Source organism: Anomalospiza imberbis, chromosome 20 (genome assembly GCF_031753505.1).
Source record: "Anomalospiza imberbis isolate Cuckoo-Finch-1a 21T00152 chromosome 20, ASM3175350v1, whole genome shotgun sequence".
Taxonomy (NCBI): Eukaryota; Metazoa; Chordata; class Aves; order Passeriformes; family Viduidae; genus Anomalospiza; species Anomalospiza imberbis.
In genome coordinates, this window is record NC_089700.1 from 7,153,375 (window position 1) to 7,172,121 (window position 18,747).

At 46.9% G+C, this 18,747-nt stretch overlaps 1 protein-coding gene across 4 annotated transcripts in view; it reads right to left on the reverse strand.

Annotated features, from left to right (window-relative positions):
• The window catches only part of NUFIP2 (nuclear FMR1 interacting protein 2), a 42,310-nt gene that overhangs the window by 16,554 nt on the left and 7,009 nt on the right, over window positions 1-18,747 (reverse strand). For 2 of the 4 annotated variants that reach the window (XM_068210500.1, XM_068210498.1), the window contains exons 1-2: window positions 6,371-6,822; window positions 1,779-3,500 (exon numbers count right to left, since the gene is read on the reverse strand). In XM_068210500.1, the coding sequence (XP_068066601.1) occupies window positions 1,779-3,500; window positions 6,371-6,554 (1,906 nt within the window). In that variant the 5' untranslated portion in view covers window positions 6,555-6,822. Of the gene's footprint in view, window positions 1-1,778; window positions 3,501-6,370; window positions 6,823-18,747 lie in introns of those variants that run through there. The other 2 variants (XM_068210497.1, XM_068210501.1) reach the window with 2 other exon arrangements.

The following is an 18,747-nucleotide window of genomic DNA, read 5'->3' on the forward strand; positions in this document are numbered from 1 at the left end:
CTATCATGAGGGCGTTTGCTCTGGATGCTCAAAGCAAGACCATTCACATGCAGAAGAAGAGCAGAGAACAGTATTTTAACGGGTGCTTTAAGTGGCCATTCTTGCCAACAAATGTAATTAACTCCTGTGTTTAGAGGAGCTCAACGCAGCCAGGCTTTGAAGTTAACACCTCCTTGAGAGGACATGGGATGGGAGTGTTCTTTATTTTCCTGTTGTTCCTATTGTTTCACTGAGGTCTGCCTTTCACAGCAAGTGAGAATGGGAGAGCTGATGAGCCTTGCTGGCAGCACAATTGCTTCTCCACCAGTTCAGGCTGACAACAGAGAGGCAAACAAAAGTCTAGGGAATATTTGCAAAATTAAGAAAAAGATCACCGAGGATTTTCTTCCATGTTGTGTTTTCTGATCGGAAGCTGGGATTTAAGCTGCAAGGAGACACAAAAGTCAAGACAAGAAAGCCTGCTTTAATGCTGGAATAAACTGTGTGGAAGGGAGAGGACCCACATAAAATCAATTGATGAATACTGTTCTCAAGAATACCAGAGCTTGAAATGTTAACAATTTGAGAGGGAGATGACCTGGAAAAAATATTTGGAGTTATTATTTTTAAATGACTGGGCTTGTTATTATTACAGGAAGGCATTCAAGTTTATGCCATACAGAGTTTGTGAAGTGGTAATTCAAGAACTTTGCAGTGGATGAAAACAGCAAATTTGCCAAAGCCAAGTAAGCCACCCTCTGCTGAGGGGAGCAAGACATTATCCCCATATGCATGTGGAATACTAAACAAAAAAAAAGCATGATCACCTCGTTCCCTTCAGGCTAGAGGGGTGCAGGGAGAGGGAAGGGGGTCAAAATAAGGAACTGCCCCAGTGTTGGTCAAGAGTGAGTAAATAACACTGTGACAAAAGGGAACACACAACCAGGCCCCTGCTAACACTGCGCCAGCACCAAAAGCCAAAAACTGCCCCAAGTCCTCAGAGCTTCTGGGGCTGAGGCTAAAGCAGAAAGCAAGCCGTGCCACAGGCTTCCCTCTCTTCGTTCCCATTTTAAAGTGTCTGTGTCGTGTTTGAGTCATTTCAATCTCAAAAAAAAAAAAAAAAAGGAAAAAAGGGAGCTGGACTACAAAGGACTCCATGAAAGCAACAAAATCATCTGAAAGATGTGGCCTACAAAGACAAGGAGAGAATTCAATCTGCAGCTCACAGAGGAGCTGATAAGAAAAGATCGGTCTTGCTGTTGCCATAATACTCAAGGGCAGGGAAAAAGTGTGTGTGGGGCACACTTAAGAAATAAATCACACCTACATTTGCAGGAAGAATTTTTTCTTTCTTCAAAGCCATGATTTCACGGTCTGATCTGCCCAGGGGAGAAGCTGCAACACTTTGGTGGCAGAGGTGCGAGTACAGACTATGAAGCCTTCACAGAGACAGAATATCACCTGGTACAGCTGGAACAGAGCAGCTGAACCTACACATTTAACTCCTTCCAATGCCGAGTGGCTTACGAGGACCTGCTGAGTATCATCTGTCTCAACATCACTCATGCTTGTCCGCAGGAACAGGGAAACAAATACCTCTTAACGTTAATTAAACAACCCTTTGAGTAACTTCCCCAGACCGTTATTGCCATGGGAGGATATGCAAGCAAAGAAAAGGGTCATTTTAAAAACAATTAGAATTGCTGGAAGGAACATACCATGTTAGAATATTGCACTTCTAAAAATAAAAGAAAAAAAAAAAAAAGAGAACGCCCTTAGGCAGCAAGTTAAGCCATTACCTTTAGTGTGATATAGAATAGCAGCCCTCAGGTCAAAAGAACCCCAGCTATCTTTCCTTTCTAGGCCTCTCTGGTACCTCTGTTCTTTGGCGGAGGCTAGCAAATTGTTCGTAGGAGAGGCCAGAGGATTCTCTACTTCATAGTCTTTTGAAAGAAACACTAAAGCACCTTGGCTACCGGTGTCTGCCTTTTGTAGGTCACCTGTGTGATGCGACTCCAAAGCTAAGACACCACCCTCAACAGCAGTCCCAGGCTTAAGAACAGCACTAAGAATTTGAGGGCTAGTCCGTTTATCCAGCTCATAAGCCTTAGGAAACACAGGTTGTTCAGTTCCTGAGGGAATGATTTCAGCACACTGTGAAACCAAAGTGGCAGGATAGTCCCCTTGAAATGTCACTTCCATTAACTGATTATCCGCAGATTTCCCCACAACGGTTTCAGGTCCAGCACTGGGCTCGTTTATGAAAGACAAGCCCCACTGATTCTGGAAGATATCCCCCAGGTTCTGCTGATTCGTCTGTGAAGGGAAATCGACTTGCGCTGTCCCCAGGAGCACAGTTTGCATATTTGAAGGGTAGATAAAAAGGCCAGATTTCTTTTGTTCGAGGGCTGTCGAAGTTGTACTCACGTCCTGGGGTACTGACTCGGAGGAGGAGGTCGATGGTACAGTACTAGCAGCAGTGGAGAGCAGTGGCTGGGCCCCTGGGGAATACACACTTCCATCGGTGCCCGCGAGGATCGGCCCGTTTGAGAAGCTGGCAGAAGTGACAGATTTCATAGCAGACATGGGGACTTGGGACAGTCGGTTTGATGTTTGGGCCTGAGTTTCCCCAGCAGATGATGAAGACGATGAGGATGACGTGGATGATGTGGATGGGGCTTGAGCTGCTTTGTTGAGGTTTTCTTTAACTTTACTTGCATAACTAATTTTGGGAACAATTTTAGCACTGCTATTGTCCACTGGAAAAACTGGGGGTGGTTTAAATAAGGTCCATGAGTCCTCTTTAGATGCAGCTGATGATGCATGCTTCCCTTTGGGCCGGTCATCAAACTTCTTGCTGCTAATCCCAGGTTTGGCATCAGAGTTTTTCCGCGGTACATCCCCGAGCCCAGGCTTTCCCCGGCCTGCTCCACCAGCCCCAGCCTCATATTTCCAAACAGGCTTAGTATTTTCAATTCGGTTCCCCTTTTGTTCGCTATAATCAGGCTTGAAACTCTCAAGTTCCTGTTTCAAGGTTGGTGCGCTGACCTCCTGCTGCATTATTTTGTCCTGTACTAGATTCAAGTTCTCACACCCCTTGGCACTGTTGCGCCTGCCTTTCCGTTTTTTAGGTGTAGTATATCCACTCTCGGAGCCACTACCATCGTTATCGGCCCCTTTGCCTACGTAGCCATTTGTGATGTAGCTGGAATTATTGGTTACCACGCCGTTTGGAATAGACACTCCCTCTGGCTTGTCTGAGGTCTGGTTTTCTCTGTGTTTGTTTTCGTAGGACTTCTCATTCTTTTTGTCCATGCTATTTTTCTGAATGAAGTTCTTGGTTTTGATTCCAGCTTTCCCCAAAGCACTGGCCTTCACAGTCTGCTTTGGGGTGACGTTAGAATCTACGAGCTGCTGGCTGCCATTGGGTACCCTGGATCCTGGGGCGGTGGCTTCATCAGAGCACAGGCCCTTTAGTGACACTTCTCGTTCTCCTGCGTTACCGTTTAGCTCTCCGTAGCCTAGAGGGAAGCCAAAAACAGCAAAAGGCAAGAATTACAATGTGAAATGTTAGACTTGTCATTGCAGAAAGCTGTAGTCAGCCCCAAACATATCCAGTTTCCTCATGCAGACATTTTAAAATAGGAAAATATCTAGTCTCTGAGGTAAAGCTGCATAAATTTATTTGCTGGAACCCACAGCAAGAAGGGTTAAGCAGGAAGGACCAGCCATGACTGATTCTCACATAACTGAGTGACATACAGATAACATAACAAAGCAAAAGAAAATACAGATACTATGCCAGGAAAATATACTGCATTGAAGATCACTGGCAAGCTGGAGAGCTATTTCATCAGTTACTATTTCCAGGTCACAGAGAGGAAAAAATTAATTCCCAGGATGCTTCAAGACAGCGGGATCCACTGCCTTTGTGACAAGATCTGTGGAGGCTCAGGATACACACTGTGAACAAGGGACAACTCCTACCATCTCCATCACCTCCTGGGCCTGCAACACCAGCAGTCCTCCTTCCCACCCTCCTCCCAAACGCCATCTCAGTAAAGGGATGGGAAAAAAAAAGCACAGTATTTCCAAAAGGACACGTGCGAGTCCAGCTGGAAAATGGAGGGAAGAAAATGTGGCCACATCTCCTCACTGCATTTCAAGACAGCGACCAGCACCTCCCTACACATGCTCCTTAGCACTGAAAAGTGACAGAACTAAGAAATGCATCCCTGCAAACTCCCTTCTGCTGTCACCAGCAGCCCATCTCTTGGCCACTGAAAAACTTGTATTTCAGAGTCACCAGGAGAGCCGGTATGAGCCTGAGACCCAAGAAATAAAGCACTTGCTGAGGGCTCCAACTCATAAAACCATGAGACTGTGCTGTAGACTGAGCTTTACTCTTCCCTTCTGAAGTTCACTTCCAGGCCTCACGGTTCTGAGAGTGCAATTCAAGCAGAGCTGGAAGTCCAGGACAGTCCACACTGAACCACCCCAACTTCCTCTTTGCTTTTTCCTTCTTCAATATCTCTGGCCAGAGGCCTGCTGCTTTCGAGGACCCTGGCTAAAACCCCAAGGGAAGCCCTGGAGCCCCAGTGGGAGACAGGGAGAGCACACTGTGCCCTGCTCAACAAATACACTCCAGCTGCAGAGGGATTCCTCCTGCACCGCCGCTCCTGTGACTCATGCGTCCTCCTTCCCGAGGCTGGAACGCCTCACATCCCCCACAGCCACTGACCCACCTAAGGCTCCATCCGCAGCCACGGTGGCACGGAGTCCCTCAACAACTGGAGCGGGCAAAACTCCAGCTTGGAAGAAGAATGTTTTTGTTGTTGCTGATGTTGTTGGAATTAACTGCTGTAACTAAAAATCGTTGTTACACTCACATCCTGGAGCCTCAGATGTCTGGCAGATGTAACAGCTCAAGTTCTGTGCAAGTCGGGAACATAAGAATCCTTGTAGGAATCTTTACAGAAATTCCACAACTGAGTTTGCCGAGGGGGATCAAAAAGGATTTTACTACATGCAAGTATCTGTAACCACCACAACTTCCACTATAACTTTCAAATATGTTGTTAAGAAAATTAACCATAAATACTTCACCCCAGAGAGAACCAGAATGGTGGGATCCTCTAAAAATTCAGTATTTCTGAATAGCATATTTCAGAAGCCCTCTCAAGAACAGTGTTACAGCTGACCTTGCATGACTCAAGACTTCTAACACCACTTGTTAATGAAACAAAACAATAAAGAGTGGTCATAAGACCATTACAGATGAGGAGTGAAAGAATAAAATGAAGAACAAAATCCATTTCACTAAGTCAGTGTGTCAGCAGTTTCTAGTTCCAATTCTCAAGCATTCACAGCTCAGCTGCCTGAGTTTTCTCCAAATCAACATTTGGCTCAGCTGGCCTTGGCCTGGACACGGAGGCACAGCAACCAAAATTCACGGGAGAGGAAAAAAACCAGGATGGTAAGAAAAACAGGTGAAGAGGATCTGGCAAGCTCACAATCCGTTTCAGAGCTGGGAAGGGAGGGGTGCCAGCCTAGGCACATATTAAAACCCCGGGCACGCTGCAAACAGTGAAATGACTTCTCAACTTATTTTTGCTCGGTAACTTATTTTGGCGTGTGCCCGATCAGGTCCCTCCCTGCCTGCCCAGGCTGCACATGGGGCACTGCTGACCCCGCTCCGCTGCTAGCAGGCCCCCTCCCACCTCCCGCCTCGTTATGTAAAAGGAAAATTCAAGGCAAGGAAAAAAAAAGGAAAACGTACGCGGCACTCCGGCCGGCTGGTGGCCACGCACTCGCTTTGACCCCGCACAAGCCCCCCCCAAAGGGATTGCTGGAGCCGGGGAGCCCCCCAGGAGCGCGGCGGGGGCTCCAGCCCTGCCCGGGATCGGCTCCCCCCGCGCCGCTAACCGGCCACCGCCTCTGCGGCGCTGCCGCCCGGCCAGCGGCGGCTCGGCACGGCCCGGGGGCCGCAGCCCCGGCCCGGCGGGGAGGAGGCGGCCGAGCGCCCTGGGCCGGGCAGGGCCGCGCCGCCTCCCGCCGGCGGCGCCGGGCCGGGCCCCTCCGCCTGCTCTGAGTCATTGATCCTGGCGCTCATCAATCGCTCGGCCGCCCGCCGCGCCCCCCGCGCCCCCGGGGCCCGGCCGGCGGGGGCAACGCGGCCCGGCCCCACGTGCCGGCGGGCGGCGGTGCCGGCGGGCCCGCGGCTCCCGCAGCCCCAACATGGCGGACAGGAAGCGGCCCCAGCGCGGCGGAGAAGCTTCGAGCCGGGCCGGGGGAGGCGGCGGCGGAGGAGGAGGAGGAGGAGGAGGAAGAGAGGGGAGCCCCACCGCCGCCCCGCGAAGGTCACAGGCCCCGTCCCGCTGCCCGCTCCAACCTGGTCTCCGCTTCGGCGCCTCCGTGTGCTGCGGGCCGCCGTGCTTGTGCTCGTGGCGGAGCGGCGGCTTAGGCTGGGCTCGGCCGTCGGGCGGCGGCAGGTAGGCGCTCTGCGGGTGGTGGTGGTGGTGCCCGTAGTAGTAATAGTGGTGGTGGTGATGGTGGTGGTGGGGCTGCTCCTCCATGGGGGGCGGCTGGCGGGGCCGGGCCGGGCTGGGCGCTCGCTGCTGGGCCGTGCGGCTCCGGCGCGGGGACGCGGCTGGCGCGGGGGAGGCGGCGGACTGGCAGCGCCCGCCCTGCAATCAGCGAGCGGCGCCGCCGCGCCCGCCCCCCGCCCCGCCCCGCCCCGCCGCACCGCGGCCGGGGGAGAGCCGGCCCGGCCAGCGCGGACCCGCCCGGCCGCCCCCTCCCCGGGCCAGCGGCAGGTGAGGCTGCCAGGGACGGGCGCGCTTTGCCCCCTCCCCGTGCTAGCGCGGCAGAGCCAGACTGAGCGGCCACGGCGGGACCGCCTCCGTCCCCGGCCCTCGCCGTTGTAGCGTTCCATAACCGGCGGGGAGCGGCGTGCGGCCCCGGGGGGGTTTCACCGCAGGGTCACCGGCAGGAGGCCGCCCCGGGATGTCGCCAAGCCGCGTTTTGCCGTCATGAAGCGGGTGAACCGCGCCCCGGGGCAGGCGGAGAGGGTTGGAACAGCCCCAGCGGAGGGGATCTGGGCAGGGATGTGAACACCGTGAGCAGCCGGACTCCCAGCGGCAGCCGCGGAAAGCGCGGAGCAGCAGCAGCAGCAGCGCCCCGAATCGCTGCCGGGCCGAGCTGCAGCGCTCCCGCGGCAGCCGGAGCTCGCTCACCCGGCTCCAGGGCTCCACCCGCAGCCGCCCGGGCGGACCCGCCACCGGGCGTGCTCAGCACCCGGCCAGCCCGAGAAAGGTGGGCTCAACAAATGCACCTGTCCACCTCCGAGAGAAGCACCGGATATTTAACTGATGCTTAACAAAAATCAAAGGCTGATGGGGAAGCCCGAGAGTGTAAGGAGGAGAACTCTTGAAACTTGACAGAATTTGCAACAGATTTCATACCATTTCAATCTCTGGTTATCCCCACTTGAGCATGTTCGCGGGGGGGAGGCGGGGGAGTGATGACAGCTACATGACCTGAACTCCCGCCGGTGCTCCAGCCAGCCTCCACTGCAGGAGGGCAAGACATTCAACTGCTGTTCCTGGATTCCTCCACAACACCAAGGCCCAATTCTCCAGACAGCACTGAGACAAAGGGTTTTGGTTGTATGTATCAGTGAGGAACTGAGGCAGGAGTTAATTAGGAATGTAGGAAAAGGGCAGAGAGAATGGGGAGACCCACGACTGACACAGGCTGGAGACAGAGTCCTGCTCCAAGTTATTTGCTGCTCTGGTGTGATTAATTGCCTCCAAATAGTCCCAACAGTGTGCAGCAAACAGGGAGGAAAAGTGACAAAATGAAATGTGTTCATTTAATTAAAGACTGTTACAATTAATGTGTGTAATATAAATGGGCTCCACAGATAGTCCTGAAAATAGTATGGACTAGCTTCTCAAGTCTTTTCCTTGCAGCTTAATGCTCTGTTCTATTTTTTCACTATTCTAATGAGCAAAATTAATAAAGTTCATGTGTCTAGAGAAGCCCTATCAGACTTTGGCACTGTACAAGAGCCCTTGTCTGGATTTTACAGTTCCCAAGCCTTATTTTAAGAGAACGCAGTTGAAAGTTTATGCCTCAAACAGAGCTTCCTACTTCACCCTCCTCTTTACTACATAGGAAGTAAAGCTTTTCCTTACCAGAAATACCAACTTCAACATTAATACAGAGGGTTTTTTCAAGATTTGAGGTGCCTGAAATATCACAAGCTCTCTGCCAAATAATTCCTGCACTTTACATTTCTTTCAGCACAATGCAAAGCCATTTAAAACTGATGAAACTATTTAAGCAAGCAATTATGAACTTTGGGCTTTACCCAAACAATAACGGTCCTGGTCTTTTCAAATGCTGACTCATTCAGTGACCTCACAGTGCTTAGGAGACAAATCTTAAAATGAGGAGTCGGGCTTTAATCACAGCTGACATTTTATTGGTGGCTTGGAAGAATTTATTTTTAATATAGGGAGCTGGCTTGAAGTTTAAACTTCAAAAGACTCTGAAGAAAGCAAACAATTATAGACAAATCATCTCCACACATACAGACCAGAAATCTGAATACAGAGGAAGGTGGGCTGTCTCTTTGTGAAAGACAAAGCAACCGTGTCACTGCTTAGAAGCATCATGTTATCAGTATTATATTATCTAAAGCTTGCAAAAGAGAGAAAAAAAATCCAAAATAATACAGCCTGGGGCTCATCACCTGGCACATGAAGCACGGGCATCCCACACCCCAAAATGGTGTGTCCACACACGGTGGGCCTGCCCCACTTCCACTGATTCCATGTTGCATCCCCAGGGCTGCATTTTGAAGGTAAGAGCAGTCCCAGCAGGCAGTGCTGCCCTGTGGCCACGCTGGGACACATCCCCTCCAGAAGCAGTAGTTTCTGTTAATCCCAGTGTTTGCCCATTGTTGCACCAAGTTATAATGTGTATTAATATTCAGCAGTTCTTCAGGATGTGTTCTCTGGAAAGGGAAGCTGGAGATTTCCGTGTCTGCTCATTTGCAGCAGTTTTTCTTCTTGCTGCTCTTTGGCAAGCCAGCAAAGAGGCAATTTTCCTTGGAATTCCACACCCAGTGCCAAGTATTCCCACATCCAGGCACAAAGCTGGGCACAGCCAGTATAATTTCTAACTCAGTAATTTATTCAAAGCTCTGTTTTATGAAGCTTTGAAGTGGATGGCTTTGCAGAGAACCTGCCATTTGAAGCTGCAAAATTAAGGCAGCGAGGACTGAATCAACTGCTACAAGAAGCATGAGAAAGTTTTCCTGGAGAGTCTGACCTGGGATGAGTTTTGTGTTCATATTAAAATGCAGTTAAACTGAGAAGCTATTGAAGTTATTTTTTCAAGAACAAATTATTTCCTTTCAAAGGTAATCCTCTTTAAAACACTACATTTAGTTTCCATTAATTGTTTTCAGGTAAGTTAGAAGTGAAATTATAAAATTAATCCATAAAAAAATAAAATGCTTGCTTTGTAATATTTCATGTGTCTGTCTCCTGTTTAAAACTCAAAATTAGGAAACACCAAAATTACCATATTTATAGATATTGGGAAGGGCTCTTACACAAAGTATGTGTGGCATTTATTTACTTTTTTTTTTTGCCACAGTGTTTTCATTTATCGCAGGGGTTCAGACTTGCAAAATTCTCCATATTCCAACACATCCAACTTAACAAAGGACTCCAGACCTTTAGTTCCAAACACTGTTCAAAACCTTGCCACGTTTGGCTGCTGGCATCTAATGTGTTTCAGTACAAGGCAGTTGGGATTTACCAGTTGATATTCAAGTGTTGGAATCTCAGAATTAGTTCCCAGAAACAGTTTAGTCAAGATGGATGGCAGGGTAGGAGTGCTGCTCACAGCCTGACCACAGCTATTCTCACAGAGCTGCTGCAGTTACATTCAGGTAAGGAGGAGCTTCTCCTTGACTCCATTTTTGTACTCTGCTGTGTACATTATTTATAGGTACAAAGCTGGTCTCTTTAAAGACTTCTCTCTCTAGAGGCAGCTGGATAGTAGGCATTGGGTTAGAGGTCTTAAAAAGCAGCAAAACCAAAAAAATTAAAAAAGGATTTAACCCCCTAGCTGAATCAGAAAAAATGTAAAAAATTCACGTTTTACTCATCTTTCCCATCCCTAGCAATTTAAGCATTTCCACCTCAGCACATGCTGAATTAAGATTTTTTTTTCTAAAAGCTTAGTTTCCAAATGTCATAAGCACACTATGCTAATCCTTCATTCACTCTCCCGAAAATTAAGGCAGTCCAGCACCAAAAATAACCATAGGGTATAGTTTTGTGAGGCAGCAAAACTGACGTAATGGCTGCTCCCAAAAGGGAAGGTCATCTCTCCCTGCCCTGCCCTCACAGCAACACTGCTGCTTCTCAGAGCCCATTTGAGAAATTAAACTAAAAAATAATTCTTCAGGTTGAAAAGTGCACATTTTTATTCTGGTTAAGCTTCCTAAACTGTTTCACAGAGGAACCAGACAAATATTAACACCCTGAAGAATGGGCTGTCATGACAGCAGCCCAGGAGTTGCCTTCCACAGCCAGCCTGGCTGCAGGGATGACCTTCTGGGAATTGGGCAGTGGGGACACAGCTGGGGTTGCAGCCACTTAAAGCCATCTAGTTTTATTTTGCTCATATTTGTGAGTCAATCCCCTTGAGTGGCCAAAGAAGGATGGCATGAGCATCCTTCAAAGTGTTTTGAGCAAGCTGTAACAGAATGGCCGTAACCAGTGGGACTTCTGGTGGGTACATCCATTGTTTAACAGGACTCAATCCAAGGATCATCACTGTTGTAAAAACACTGAAGTGTTCACACAGGCATGAGTAACATCTGCTGCCCATATCTGCATGCAAAATTGTTTAATAGAGTGCAACAGTATAAACTGGAGGCAGCTTCTTGGACACATACAAGAATCAGAACGGGAAGCAGGCTAGCAGGTTGGCCTCAGCCACAACTCTTATCATTACTTCTCTGGGATTTCAAAGAATCCTGGCTTTCAGACAGTTCTGGATTCTCTTCCTGCTTCCTAGGATCATCACAGGGACTGCAGAGAAATCCAGACAAACACCTACCAAGGTGCTCTTGCACAAGCTCCCCTGCTATTAGAACCTGAGGCACAGGCAGTCCAGCCTGACTTACACAGGGAATTGTATCGGTCACTGCTTGCAGTGGACTTTGACCTCTGGAAGACAAATGAAAAAAAGCTCAATCCAAAAATCCCAAGCACTTTTTATCTTGTTATACAACACAACAGTCACAAGGCTGCTAGTCACATTTCATTCTCATTCCGTTTAGACACCAAACAGTTATTTTGAAACAGGAAATTTAAAAAAAGAATTTAGTTTTTAAATGTGGGTTGGGTATGTCTGCATTTGGTACATGGGGCTCCTCTGCTTGTGTTTGCACACAGGATCTCCAACTTAGCAATGCTCAGCACTGACAGAACACCAGATCTCGATGGGTTATTGTTTGAGTTATTACTGTGACTGCTGCTTCATTATGTGACACAGGGCAATGATGGTTAACTACAAGATTAGGGATTGGGAAGAGCCCCTGTCTGAAGGAAATTTAAAAAGACTGGGACCATTCACCTCAGAGGGAGTGAATCAGAAAGAACACAGTGAAGGTATTGCAGAATGCATGGCTTAGAGATAGCAGCTGGAGAACTTTTGTTCACCTTATCTCAAAACATAGGTATGCAGGAACATGAAGGGGGAAAAAAAGGTAAATGAAAAGATAAGCAACGACCTTTTAATGTTTTGCATAAAATATATATCAGGATTCACTGATAAGCTCTTCACATTGTGAAGAGCAAAGTATTATTAGTTTTTCAATGAATGGGCATAATTCAGCTAAAAGTAAATATTTGACATCTAAAATAGAGATTTTGTTAGAATTACTATTCTTTGGAGCACAAGTGAGCTTATACCTCTTGGGATTTAAGAGGCTATTTCTGCCAGATATCCAGGGCCTGGGGAGCTCAAATAGAAGCAGGGTGAAGAACTTACTTTTGAAAACCCATCTCCTCTGAAGAACTCATGGACTGAATACACGAGACAGCTGATGGCTCTAGTTGGGGAGGAAAACTGACTGACTGTCAGGGCAAGCAATGGGCACTGTGCAGCGGATGCCTATTAACATCCAGATTCCACAGAGGAGTTCCTGCATCCTCAGCTTACTGGATCTGTGCTCTATTTTATACAAATCAGGTATTTTTTGTTACTAAGTGAGGACACTGTAGGAGTCAAAGGCTAACCCTTGCCTGTATTTAGCCCTACTTCCTTATCTTGGAATCTGGTCCACAGGGTCACTCGTTCTCCCACACAGTTTCTGTACTTCATTGCTTGCCTACTCATGAGGACTGAATTCCAAGGACAAAGGCTGTTGTTCACACCAAAGGGTTTATGGAACAGCTATTCTGGCGTAGCTCCCCAGGTGGAGATACAGTTCATATAGGCAAAAGAACTCACTAAATCATCTCCTTAAAAGGCAAGCTACACCATCAGAATAAATCATCTTCACATCTTTGTTTTTTGCATGCCATTACTGCTGCAGGGTTAAGTCTGGGATTTTTACATTCCAACCTGCATAACTATTCTGGCAAAACTAGTAGTTTCTTGACCAGGAAAGGCCAGATGCACCAGGAAACAAAATAAAACAATAACAACAACCACCAAACAAACAAAACACACCAATAAAAAATATATTGTCTTATTTTCTTAACTGCAATTTTGTAGGTATTGAAAAGAATGAAGGAATGAGCCACGAGCACTGGCTCTGTTAACAATGGGAAGGGGAACTGTGTCCAAAAGTCACCTTTGGGGTGCAGAAAAGCAGTGGAACAGCAGTACACAGCAACCCTTACAAAAGGGTTTATTTACTACATGTATGAAACAAAAATATGATGTCCTAATGAAGCTATACTGGAACTCAAGTAAAATCTAAAGACATAACTGAACCAGATTTCTAGACATAAGACCCCCCCCACACTAATTCATTCATCAAGTCCAATTAATAATATTCACTCTTCATTATCATCTTTTCACTGCAATAGACCTCATGTGAGTCCCAGGAAATTATATGAGTCAATTCTTGACTAAATGCCTCTGATTCACTAAGGAACCAACACATATAAAATCACTTAAGATTAAAAAATGCTAAGGTTTGCCTCACTGATAATTTATCTAATGGCTGCTAAGATTGGGTTAATGGGAGAAAGATGAGAGAGAACAGCACTATATCGCTATGGAAACTAGAATTTTCAAAATAAACACCTTTGCAGAACTGAGGTTGCAGATCTAAAATATCTTGGTTTTGATGTCACCTCCCTTTACCATGAGATCCAGCCAGGCTGACCAGTCAGGCATAGGGAAAAAGCTTGCATGTGGTGACAAAAGATATCCCATGGCTGATGTTCCTTATTCCAGTGTAGGTATGGGCTCTGAATGGAAACTTCAGTGCTTGATGTGTTACCTTTATACTTTTGGGGGTCTTTCTGCCCCACAGCCTGTCTGGTCAGGCCAATGCAAAATTAATCCATACCACTTCAGAGGGGAAGTGTTACCTTTATCCCACTATACTGATAATCCTAAGTATTTGCAGTATTTTTTTTAATATGTATATACATACATATATATATATATCAAGTGAACTATGACAACACGATGTTTACAGCTTTGTGAAGTTCAATTCCCTTACTCACACTAGGAAACTCTTTACCCTGGAAATGGCTCCACTGCAGTCACTCTTTAGGGTATCCAGTCCTTTGCTTCCTGTTAGTCACAAATGGAAAATACAGTTGGTAACTTCTGCACTTGTGCCTGGGCAAAGGGTTTCTCATTTTAGACACAAACATACCTCCACACCCTACCTACCTTATACCATCTCACTGATTAGTGCTGTAAACAAGTCAAGGCTCTAGAAATGCTGACTCACAGTGCTAAGACTATGGAAAATATTTAGAGCTGCAAAGAAGCAAAGCCCAGCAGGTTTCCTGCCCTTCCTCCTTATCTGCAAGACCCTTGCCATGACAGGCTGTAATGAAGGACCTTGCTTCCTGAGAGGAGGCAAAGAGTAGGTACTTGCTTCCTAAAGATAGCCCAGATTCCTTTGAATTCCCAGTTGTTACTAGTAATCGTGGGCAGGGGAAGACAACCCCCAGTGCTTACAACCACAGGGCTACAGATGTTGAGAGATTAAAGGCTCCTGGGTAGGCTTTCTTACCCAATGCAGCATTGCTCACTTCAGTGCACTTGCTGGGACAGAGTCAAGTTCCTTTAAAATGCCCCAGTATCTGCTACAGAAGGTTGTTCCTTACCTATGGACTCTACTGAACCGGATTTATTACTGATTCCTGCCTTCAGCACAGCTGAGTCAGTGCAGACAGGCAAATCACTGTTTGCTTTGGGAGGGTTGGTACCGATCAGGACATGGGCAAGGAGCGTGGGGTGCAAATTCTGTTTCCTCATGGGCGTGCCAGCACAGGCAGGGAGAGGGACAGGGACCGGTGCTCACACTGAGCCGGGGGCTGTGGACAGAGGTGGGGAGAGTGGGGAGATTGGGGCTACCTCGACAGGAGCCAGTCTGGGTGCATTCTGCCTGTGTTAGCACACTGCTGCGCCCAAACTAATCGCCTCTGGATCTTATCCAAACGACAAGCTGAGTGCCTACCACATCCACAGCCTGTTTTCCCCAGTGGGAAATGACCTGTTGCAAAATGCAGAGCATTTAAGGAAACAACAAAGTTTTATATGCACACGATTCATGGGCCAAATAACTTTAGAAAGCCTAAGAAGCATGAAGGGCTGGGGATGGGCAGGGTGCAGTGCTGCTGCCTTCTCCTCCTCCCATTACCTACGCAGCTCATTTGCAAAGAAGCAGAGACTGATGAGCTACATTTACAAGCTGGGCAGGGCAGACCAAGGAACAGCTCTCACTGAAGGGAAGGAGCAGGCTGTGGTGAGAAATTGCAGTGCTCAGAAATGACTGTACTAACTGGTCATGATGATAGTATTGACTTGATTTTACTTATAACCTGTTCTAACTGCAGTCTGCAATTAATGTGGCCTGTAGCATTTAAATGCACTAGAAGCACACAAGTAGGGATGCAGAGCTCCCTTTTCTATTGGCAACTGACTTCCAGCTGCACATCAAATGAAATTCTTTGCAAGCTGATCATGCGCATAATTCTCTCTATACTTGTCAATATGGAGATGTATTTGGCTGAAGTCTCCCTCTTGTGAGGCAACAGGAGCCATTTTAAATAGGTGGGGACAGAGGCTGGTCCTACAAGACTCACACTAGTTTAAGAGAACAGTAACTATAGTGCTTTTGCCCCATTTATAGTGCTTACTCAAAGCAAACCTGAGGTCTTATCCGTCCTTCTGATAGTGACAGTGAAGGTGGCTCAGTGTGAAGATGGCCCTGGATGAAGAATAGATTGGATCATAAATGCAGAACAGCTGCTTAAGCAGAACACCAGGAAAAGAAGCAATGATGTTGCTGGGCAGAGAAAAGCACTGCAAGAGCACACACATAGCCTCCTTCCTCCAAAGGCACATGCGCACTGCTATCACTCAGTCACATTTCTCTCAAGCTTCCTGGTAGCAGCATCAGCAAGTGCATTCTGTCACATCTGACTGGCTAAGGACTCTGTCCTCATCTGACAGTAATGACCTGGCCTCGATTTTTCACATTTTTGTTGTCTCCTTCCCTTCTTTCAGCACTATGAAAGCACCAGACATGAAACCTGCAGCACAAAGGAAATTCTCACTAGCACAGCCTGCTGCAGTACACTTACCTCAGCAGCACAGGAGCTGCAGGCATGGCAAACCTCACATAACCTACATTAGATTCCCATAGCGTTCCAAATCAGGCACTTAACTTCCAGACTTGGCTGAGACTCATCTCCATGGCCAGACTTCGTATACACAACAGAGACTAAAACTCTGAGGATCATGGTGTGCAGCTTTGCTCCTTTGGTAAAATGTAATGCTCTACAAAAACAGACAGTTCGACCCCATAAAAACAGCCTATTTTTGGCCCAAGAACAAATACTGAAATCCCCCTAGAACTAAGGGCCGTTCAGATTTCTCCGCATCCAAATTGCACTGTAAAAGATCAGCTCTCTGGTTGAATGGCCACAGCAAAACACACTTGACATTGCCATGGCCTAGCCTCTGATCTGCCGCTGGCCAGAGGTGATGTCATGGGCTGTGTTCACCGTCTGGAAATGAGGAGCAAGAAACGCTGCATTGGCTGGCCAGCCCATCCAGTGACACATCCTGACATGGGCCACAAGGAGACAGGAACAGACTGATAACTCTCAAACATCATGGAAACAAAACCCCAGGGAGAAGTTGTCTGGGTATGAGCACACTAACTTGGCCAGCAGCAGTGGGTCCACCCACGCCTTTGACACTTTAGCCCATCTCTCTCTAGTCCCTTCCCATCCCTTATCACCTCTCTTTCCTCAAAGCTGTTCAGCTAAACTGCTGCTGTTCCCGCTTTGTTTACCCAGTTCTACCTGCACTGAACAGGAGCAAGAGTGCTCTCCCCTGATGTCACCACCACCTTTGAGAAAAAAGCTGACCTGCAAACTATTTTTAGCCACATTGTAAAGTTGTGGAGCTATTTTGGTCACATCTCTGTATGAAAGCTGCAGGACGCTGACAGGCTCAATGATTGCCTAGGGCAACAGGGGCTTTAACTGGGAACAGGCACAGCTTGCAACTCTGCATTAAAGCTTCTGTGCCCTTCCCATGCCATAGGACTCTTTAGACCAAGATTTGATTTCCCTTCCTTTTAGAAAAGAGTAACACACCTTCCTGAATTCTGCTGGATACCAGAGGCTCTGTAAGGCCTTTGCGGTGATGACCTCCAGCTTGCACTATCTCCAGGTCTGCAGAAGGTACTATTTATTCTGTGGGCTCCCTCAGTCCCATTTGCCTCGTTCCCTAGGAGGAGGCAGGTGCAATTATGAGATCACAAAAACACCAGACAAGATTTTATCAATCTTCCTTTGAATTAGACCTCTGTAAAAGATCAATAAACATTAGGCTAGTGCCTGCTGAGAAGTGGGGTGCACGTAACTCCATGGAGGTAAGAGGAAGATCAGAAAGGAACAATTTGCGTAGCAACATGTTGTTCTGAATACAGAGTAATGCCTGGGAGCTCTGGGGTATGTCCAGAGCATCGGGCAGAAGGTGCCTGGTCTAGACAGTTGTTTTCTCTGGAGTGCCCAAGGGTTGGCTGCCAAGTTTGCTGGGGCTCTGTAGCAAGTGCAAAACACAAGCCAAGTAAAAGTCAAAGGAACTGGATTTAACAGAATTAAGCCCAGAGATACAAAAGGAATCTTGAAGGATATGAGATATGAGGTAAATGAGAGGAAAAAAAAAAACCAAACTGAAACTGGTGTGTTTAGGACAGGAACAAATGAGTTAGATCTATAAAGAAGGGACAAGAAAGTAACTACACAAAAGCTTATGAACAGCTGTCATCCAAGCCTCCCCAGAAAACTTGCCTTAGGACTACTGCTGTCTGCAGCTACAGTGCATGCTTTCCCAAGACACCTCAGCAGTGTTAACAATTCTGCACCTTCCCCATTTGGAACTAGCCCCTCATGCAGCAAGAAGAATCAGAATTTCATCAAGTTAGATTTCAAAGTCTCTCTCCTATATTTTTTCCCTCAACTTTCTTCTAAAGGTGGTTTGTTAACAGTTCTTACACTAAAACCTACATCCTGCTTCGAAGTTGAGACACTCCTTACTTCACTGATCAACTTACACCTGCTTTCATGAGTCAGCACAAGCCACATATCTCCTCTATAGCCAGATCAGTGCCTGCTAACAGGATGAACCATCCCAGGCAAATACTGGTGACCTGTTGCAAACAGATTTGATATGCAGGCCATCACTGTATTTCACTGGCTATTGCAGCAGAAGGAGCTGGTTTAACTCATTTGGTCCCACACAAGCACTAATCTGTGTTATACACTTTGAAATCTTCATGCCAGGAAAATCAGCTGACCATTAACTAATATCTTATGACATGTAAATTAAAACTAGCTTAATAAGAATTTAGCTTTTTAGTCAATAGGTGGAAATGTCATGGACAGAATAGTATTGTTTAATATGCTGTTATTTTAGCAGGACAGAATGGAACTGTCACAGTTCAGATCAGACACAGAGATGTGTCCAGCAGCAATATGTCAAGACCTGTTTGATCAAAAAGCTCAATGAAGTGTTTTGTGTTTCAGCTTCCCCCAGAGCTATGCACAAGACTAGCAGCAAGCATTACACAGTGAAAACGTTTAGGTCAGATGAAATAACAGCAACGTGTTGCATTATTTCCCTGATGAGCTTAAGCAGCCTTTCTCTGGGACACTGCACAAGCAGGATAACAAAAAGCACAGGAGTGTCTGACAGAACAGATAATCTGTCAGCTCCTGCATGGTGGATCCATGCTCCTGGTAGCAGAACTTCACCAGAGCAGGGAGTAACTACTTCACCTTTCATCATCTCTATAGATTCTTAGTTTTCATCCATTATCACACAGTCTTACTGTGAGAGCATTACGGGCATCATCACTTGTCTCAACTGATTATTTAATGGAGATATCACCATCTCCACAATGCAGATATTTTTCTAGTAAATATCAAGAAATTGAATTATTTTTTTCGAAATATTCCTACACCT